The sequence below is a fragment of the Populus alba genome, chromosome 1 (genome assembly GCF_005239225.2).
Source record: "Populus alba chromosome 1, ASM523922v2, whole genome shotgun sequence".
NCBI lineage: Eukaryota > Viridiplantae > Streptophyta > Magnoliopsida > Malpighiales > Salicaceae > Populus > Populus alba.
The window spans coordinates 48,817,432-48,825,881 of record NC_133284.1 but is presented as its reverse complement, the minus strand read 5'-3'; the positions used below and the strand labels follow the sequence as shown (position 1 = coordinate 48,825,881).

The 8,450-nt window shown below is 37.3% G+C and overlaps 1 protein-coding gene across 1 annotated transcript; it reads left to right on the top strand.

Annotated features, from left to right (window-relative positions):
* Positions 1 to 408: 408 nt before the first annotated feature.
* LOC118040956 (DNA polymerase I A, chloroplastic/mitochondrial) lies at positions 409 to 8,450 on the top strand. Its single transcript, XM_035048039.2, has 12 exons — positions 409 to 764; positions 1,314 to 1,917; positions 2,835 to 3,026; positions 3,420 to 4,096; positions 4,415 to 4,883; positions 5,721 to 5,816; positions 6,316 to 6,408; positions 6,484 to 6,678; positions 6,882 to 6,974; positions 7,075 to 7,287; positions 7,372 to 7,461; positions 7,800 to 8,450. Exons 1-12 carry the CDS (start codon positions 628 to 630, stop codon positions 7,959 to 7,961), a joined length of 3,021 nt encoding a protein of 1,006 aa, XP_034903930.1. The 5' UTR covers positions 409 to 627; the 3' UTR covers positions 7,962 to 8,450.

Below are 8,450 nucleotides of genomic sequence, written 5' to 3'. Positions count from 1 at the left end.
ATGGTTCTTGTTAAGATTAGGTACATGGACTTAAATCAGTTTTTTAAAAAAATTGTTTCAATATTTATTTTAGATAAAAAGTTAAAACAAAAATTATTTTGATTTTTTCTTTGAAAGCTTTAAGTTAGATATAGACAAGTTAACTTGTAAAAAACATTAATGATTTTTCTAAAAAGAATAAGAAATAAGATATGAATCCACTACACTGCTAGACCACCAGACCCACCAATAATGGCATATCTGTAATAAACAAGTTTTCCAAGCCTTAATTCCCAAACAAAAAATTATAGAATGTCAAAATTATACACAAAGACAAATATTTGCCAGCCAATAAAAAAGATAAAATAATAATAATAATAATTGAGCTTTTCCTTAAAAAATAGAAAAAAAAAGACGCAAAAGGGTTTTAGTTTAGACCTCTTGGCCTTCCCTCGTATTTGTCTTCTCCATCTCCCTCTGCTCCTGTATCTTTCACAGTCCCACTTGCATCCCCCCTCAGATAACACAAACCACACCCTCAAAGTTCCTTCTTTTTACTTTCTTTGCCACCAAAACCCTTACAAAACGGCTCTCATATATAGTAGAAGTAGGGCTGCTAAGCTGGGGAGGTTTGCTGACGTTTTAGCTATGGGAATCACCTCCACCACCACTCAAATCAGTCCTTTTAGACCAATATGCCCTTCTTATTTCAAGTTATCTCGCTCTTGTCCTTGCTTTGCCTCCAGGGAAGGTTCTTCTAGGCCTTTCTCTGTTGCCCTTCACAGGTTTCTTCACTTTTATTATTCATGTCAAGACCTTCATTTGTTGTTTTTAAAGTTTTTCTACCTGGGTTTGGAAATTATTTAACACCCAGTTTTTTTCCTTTCTTTGTTTGGGTTTTGAGTGCAGTGCAGTGTAATGTAGTGTAGCAAAGGTTTGTGTTGATAGAATTTGATGTTGTGTACTGAACAACGTGATTTTTGTAGGCTTTTCAGTTTAGTTGATACTCACATTTTTATTTGTTCATACCGTTCCATTTATGGCTTGCTTGATTATGAGTATAGAAAGCTTCATTTTGTACTAAGTGTTTAAGATGTTGTTTAGTCTTCATAGTTTTTGCTATCTGGGTGTTCTGATAATCTGGTGTTTGGAACATGCTAAATGTGTTTGCAAGTAAACCATTAAAAAGTTGTATAGAATCGGTTTATGTAGACCTCTTATTGGTCTTAACTAAAGAGAGTCAATCCATGTAAAAATTACACTTTCTGATTAAGATTTTGGTATTTGATGCTTCACATGTATAGAATAAAATTTGTGTTCCTTGTATTTGTTAGGTTTTGGGGGAAAATCCCTTTGCAAGTGATTGATGACATGCAAAAGAGAGATGAGAAGAGGAGGGTGGTTTCAAGAAATTCTAATGCGCCTCCTGGTCTTGAGTTCACTACGATCCTTCGTGATGGTACTAGAGCGTTATGGAAACAGGAGAGTAATGAACTGTTGAAGCAGAAATGTGAATATGATGGTAGTGTTTATTCATTTAAATATGAAAGGATGGATATTAATGCAATACAAACACAAGATAAACCTAAGAGTCAGAAACAACTAATTTCCAGGAATGTTGGTCAGCTGGTTGATAACAAAAGGCCAAATGGTTCATCTTTGGATGACATTTTAAAAGAGAGTGCGTGGAATAATGGATCGTTCATGCAGAGAATGGAGAATGAAAAGCAGTTCCAGTGTAGTGAACTTGGACACACAGGTATTGGTTCAAAGGAGCAAGTCCAGACCAATGGAAGGCCTCACAAGCTAGACATTCGTGAGAGGCTTACTAGTATATATGAGAGTGTACTGGTTGTTGATAATGTCACTATGGCAAAGGAGGTTGTTAGTAAGCTTACAAATCAGTATAGGCATCTTATCCATGCTTGCGATACTGAGGTATGCACTTAAATCAAATCAAGTTCTTTCTGCTATCTTCTTTTAAGATATAATTGCTCAGACAATAGAGAGGCATGCTGGTGTAGTACTGCAGGAATGCCCTAAACTGATGTAGACATTAACATAAAAAGTTAGATAAGTAGCTCTTTGAGGATTCAATGGAAGCAAACTAAGGCCAAAATTGCACTCTCAGATTTAGAATCCACCTTAAGAGGAGAATACATGAATATTGAGCTGTTCACAGTGCAAGTTTTTTAATGTGAGCAGTAATTTTAGCTTAAGTTTAATTTTTGAAGTTGATTGTGCAGTGGATTAAGGTTTTAAAAAGGACAATTTCTAGGTGGGTTTAAAACTGTTCAAATTGTTTTCAAAAATTAAAGAAATTATTAAACCAAATTCTAATCTCAAAATATAGCATATTACTCAGGCTTCATATTGAAGTTCCTGTCAGTAGCAAGATGCTATAGTTGCGCCAAAGCTCAATAATCCCAGAGAGGTAAAAGTTTCTAAAACTTCTGTAAAATTAATCTTTATTCCAGAGCAAAACACTACAGACACATATTTAACGTGAAAGGGATATTACCTTGTTATGCAGAGATACACGTTTCAAGCTTAATTTTAAGATTTATTTGGTTATATTTGGTTTGTTTTAAATTAATTTTTCTTTGTTTTTTAGCTTTCACCTTTACATGTATGTAATGCTCCTAGATGGCTCTGCTATGAATGTCAAGCTTAATCTTAGTATACCATGATATTTAAAACTCATCATTTCTGATTCTGATAAATTCCACATCACATACATGTATACTACAACCTCATTTTCTATGTACATGAATGTTAAAGGATATGCATGTCTCTGAGTTAATTGGAACTCCTATGTATTTATAATTTAAATTTCTGATAAAGTATCTTTATAGGTTGCCAGAATTGATGTGAAAGAGGAAACACCCATTGACCATGGAGAGATAACATGTGTCAGTATTTATTGTGGACCTGAGGCAGATTTTGGACACGGGAAATCTTGTATCTGGGTAGATGTTCTTGATGGTGGAGGCAGGGATCTTTTGAATGAATTTGCTCTGTTTTTTGAAGACCCGGACATAAAAAAGGTAAATTTTGTCAGTTTTAATTTGTTGTTGCTCTCTTGATCTACAGCTCCTTTAACATAGCTTGATGGTCATTTAGATAATTGATGTAACATCAGCATAGTGGGAGGTTGCTGATGTGAATAAGCTTGCCGTTGCAATTATTTTTCACCTTTATATATATTTGGCCTGGGCAGAGATTTGGACTCTGACATTGTTTTTCCCCCCCCCTGGAAGAGGCATGTTCTTTCTTTTTCCTTGTAAAGCAATGATCATTTTTTACTATGTTAAACAGTCCACAGCCTTGTCTGTACTTTAGAGAATTCAACTGCTCATGCCATGTTGTTTTACTAGGCTGCATTCACAGTCCACAAATACAAATTGAACCAACATTGAAGTTGCTTATCCTTTCTGCAGGTGTGGCACAACTACAGCTTTGATAACCACGTCATCGAGAACTACGGGTTTTCTGTTTCTGGTTTTCATGCTGATACAATGCACATGGCACGATTATGGGATTCATCAAGAAGATTAAAGGGTGGGTATTCTCTTGAAGCTCTTACAGGTGATCAAAAAGTCATGCGTGGGGCAGGATCATGCTATAAAGAATTGATTGGTAAAGTGTCAATGAAAACCATCTTTGGCAAGAAAAAGTTGAAAAAAGATGGATCTGAAGGCAAACTGACCATCATTGCCCCTGTTGAAGAGTTACAAAGAGAAGAGCGAGAACCGTGGATTTGTTATTCTGCTTTGGATGCAATAAGCACTTTGCAGCTTTATAAGAGCATGGAGAGCCAACTATCTAAAATGCCTTGGAATATGGATGGAAAACGTGTTTTTCAAAAATCTATGTTTGACTTCTACCAGGAATACTGGCAACCATTTGGGGAGATTCTAGTTAGAATGGAAACCGAGGGCATGCTGGTTGACCGGGCATATCTTGCTGAGGTGGAGAAGGTTGCCAAAGCAGAACAGGAGGTTGCTGCTAACAGATTTCGTAATTGGGCTTGTAAGTATTGCCCTGATGCCAAGTACATGAATGTGGGAAGTGATACACAACTGCGCCAATTACTTTTTGGTGGTGTTCAGAACAGGTAAAAGTTAAACTTCCTTCCTTTATTTAAAAATATCAAAATATTTGTGCCATGAATCAGTTTTTTTGTTGAATGTGCTTTTGAAGTGTAAATTTGAGGCCTGTCCTGGGAAGGGGACACATTCCTCATGAAAGTTGATTTTCATTACAATTTGAACAAAAGTATTTGTACCGTGGAATTCCTAAATTCGGAAATTATTCGGGTCAAGTTTTCTTGCATAAAATCCAGTGACAATGCGCACCAGTTAGTACCGAGTTTCATCTAAACCAAGGGTGGATGGAAAAATCACCTCATTTGTTTTAATTATTTTCATTTCAGCAAGGATCCTCTCCTTACTCTTCCAGAAGATAAAACATTCAAAGTTCCAAATGTTGATAAAGTGATTGAAGAAGGCAAGAAGACTCCCACAAAATATCGCAACATTAAGTTATGTAGCATTGGAGTTGATCTGCCTGTTGAGACATATACCGCAAGTGGTTGGCCTTCAGTCAGTGGAGTTGCTTTGAAGGCCTTGGCTGGGAAGATTTCTGATGCTGTTAGCGATGCCAATGATGCTGCTGGCTTGCAGTTAGATGATGCTGTCTTGGATGATTCTGGGACAATGACAGATGAAGATTCAAATTCCGAAGGGTCCTATGTTGAGAATAAAGTAGAATCTGAGTATGTAGCAGGTTTGCGTAGGTTTCAAACACCAGAAGAAGGGGTTGAGGCCTGTCATGCTATTGCTTCTTTATGTGAAGTTTGCTCTATTGATTCTTTGATATCCAACTTCATCCTCCCCCTGCAGGTAATTTTTACTGCTATTTTGATGTGCTATTCCTTTTGATCGTTGTGTTTGTATGTGAACTAACTCTGTGCCTGATTAGATGCATTTATTCTGTGCCGCTGTGGTATTGTGGTTGCCTCATTGTATTGGGGCCATTGTTGAGGTCTAAGATTTCTGTGTGCAATGGGTATTTAGTTCGAGATTCTGATAAAAGCTGGAAAAGGGGAAAAAAAAACGAGGGACTCACCTAGGGTTTAAGGAATTGCTCCTTTAACGAAAGCATCGCACTGTCAACATATTAAGCTAAAAGACTGCACTTTAGTCATAGTAAGTTTTATACTGAAACTGAAAGACTATAAGCATATTTATAGGCTGAGTTATTCCTTCTACTAATGGGACTTGGATTCCTAAATCATAAATCTACCTAAGAAAATAAATGTCTACCCCCCGCTAGTGAAATTGTCAACAATCTGTAAATAACGATTCCCCCGAACTCTACTAACTAGAAAGCAACCTCTGCAGGCACTGAAAACATCCTGGAAAACTCAAACCAGCTCTAAGGTTCAAACAAAATAATGGACAAGACAAAAAATGGAACTCCAATATCCATTCCTGGTTCTTCCCAGAGCACCCAATCCCAAGTATAATAACAATATTATTATTATTGTTATTGTTATTGTTGTTGTTGTTCTTGTTGTTGTTGTTGTTGTTAATACATGTTTTTATCTTCCAATGGTACTGTAAGCATTTCGATTTCAGTGCTTTCTCAGTTTAAGCAAGTTTGCTGTCCATGCATTTGTTTTCTACCTCTAATTCTTCAGACTAGTTCATACTGATATTGGTGTCTTTCCACCACAGAGCAGCGACATATCAGGCAAGGGTGGGCGTGTTCACTGTTCTCTGAATATCAATACAGAAACCGGGCGCTTATCAGCTAGGAGACCAAATTTGCAGGTCTTTTCACTCTTATTTTAACACCTTAGAATTAACTGAATTAATATGACTTCAATGTTTCAACAAAGATGCCCTGGTGCTTTAGTTGAGAATCTTTCTAATTGTTATGTGCTGAATGGAATATGATTTCTATTGCCCGTGAAATATGTTGGCTGCTTCTATCAAATATCTGTTTGGCTGCTTCAGTTAATCATAACAACTGTGAAACCAATTGTTTGCCTGAGCCTTTTACTTGCACGTCAAAGCATCTATGTATTGCATCCATTATTCCAATTGCAACTGCAAAGGCTTTAATTTTTCATTCTTGGAGGTATCAATTACTAAGGCATTTTGTAGGATAGTCAGTCAGGATGGTGTTAGAATGCACCATGGAGTTTTCATGGTGGTTTGTCAGTTGATTTTATAAAATCTTAAGACAAGAAAAGAAATTTGAATATTGTTTTCTTTCTGAATGCAGTAGAGATTAAAGAGTGCTAACATCTTGTCTTCTATAAATCAGAATCAGCCTGCTTTGGAGAAAGACCGGTACAAGATCCGTCAGGCATTTATAGCTGCACCTGGAAATTCACTTATTGTTGCTGATTATGGGCAAGTAAGCATTTGAGTTTATATACATAAATAAATCAGTGTGAGTGAAGGGTGATTGAAATATGTATTTGTATCGTAGCTGGAACTTAGGATTCTTGCACATCTTGCCAACTGTAAGAGCATGTTGGATGCCTTTAAAGCTGGTGGAGATTTCCATTCAAGGACAGCTATGAACATGTATCCGCATATTCGTGAGGCCATTGAGAAAAAGCAAGTGCTTCTTGAGTGGTATCCTCAACCTGGTGAAGACAAACCCCCCGTTCCGTTACTGAAGGTGAATTGTTTATTATTCTTCCATTTTGCTTGTGAATGTATCTAACAAGTGTAGTCAAATCATTTATTTTATTTTATTTGCATTTTTCTGATTTTAAAGATTTGGCAATGTTTCTCCTTTTGTTTGTGCATTATGTTATGATCAAGAAGTAGAATTATAGAATTCAGTGTACCTAGTGTTACTGAATGAAACTTATTTTTCAGGATGCCTTTGCTTCTGAAAGAAGAAAAGCTAAAATGCTTAACTTTTCTATTGCTTATGGAAAGACTCCTGTGGGGCTTTCCAGGGATTGGAAGGTAACTTTACCGGATAAACCTAAAATAATTGGTGATTCGTCCTGATTTGAATCGAATCATGCTGATCCATAGGTGTGGTCTTTATCATCTTTGTTTCCAGGTTTCTGTGGCGGAAGCAAGGGAAACTGTTAATCTCTGGTATAAAGAAAGAAAAGAAGTGCTTAAATGGCAACAAGCTCGTAAGAAAGAAGCCAGAGAAAATGGACGTGTTTACACATTGCTGGGACGGGCTCGTGTCTTTCCATCATTGACTGATGCTAGTTCTTCTCTAAGAGGTCATGTTGAGCGGGCTGCTATCAATACCCCAGTGCAGGTTCTTCCATTCTTTCCTTTTCACTTAAGTTTTCCCTTTCCTGCTCTCTCTGTCTCTCTTATCTCATGTGAGTGGCTGCTACAGGGTAGTGCTGCAGATGTTGCTATGTGTGCTATGCTAGAAATATCAAAGAACACACGTCTGCAGGAACTTGGATGGAAGCTGCTTTTACAGGTACATATTTTTTTGTCGTTAAAATTTGATGTTTGCCTCTGATGATTCTGCTTTGGCATGAGATTGCAAGCTGCATTCATTCACTCGTGTCTTAATTTGTATCCTTGATTGGAACCAAGTTGTCATGGCTGTAGTCTTTAGAATCCTTCTTCCATCGATTTTGCATGCCATATATAACAGGATGCCATGCAACTTTGTAAATTGAGTGATTTTTCAATAATGTTACTCTTGCACATTTTAGTCTCCGGGAATTCATAATTACATGCGAGTAATTTTAAGTCTTCCAAGAAAAATTCATAACCGACAATTTGTTTGAATTAACATTATCTAAAACACAGGTTCATGATGAAGTGATCCTGGAAGGACCAACTGAGTCAGCTGAGGTTGCCAAGGCAATAGTTGTTGGGTGCATGTCTAAACCCTTTGGTGGCAAGAATTTTCTTAATGTGGACCTAGCTGTTGATTCAAAGTGTGCTCAAAACTGGTATGCTGCTAAATAGGTATATGGCTCCATTGCCACAATTGGATGTCGACATGGGCTGAAATCTCATTTGAGGTTCCTCCTACCTTCTTTCTCCTACCTTGAGAATGGAGTTATATTCTCGCACCGTCCACATTGTCCATGTCGAGGCAAATTCCATCCTTTGAGGCTATTTTGCTCTGGGAGCCATTCTCGATACAGCAACCTTGATATCAAATTGTTGCCCTTGATGATGTAGCTGCACTGTTTTGGCCATGAATAGGCAAGGGAGTTTGCTGCCCTGCTTTGACGGTCTTCTAATCTCATATCCATGGTGAAGACATGTACGGACGCCCTCTGCATATTGATGTTATTTTATGCAACTGTTTCCTGTAAATTTTCTGGTGAGTTTGGGAGTTGGCGCCATGCAATTGTATCAAGAAGCATGTAAAAGAAATTGTTCCTCATTTTTTGCAAGAATTTTGCTAGTTTTCAGCAATTAATGTGGCCAATGACCCCTTACGCATCG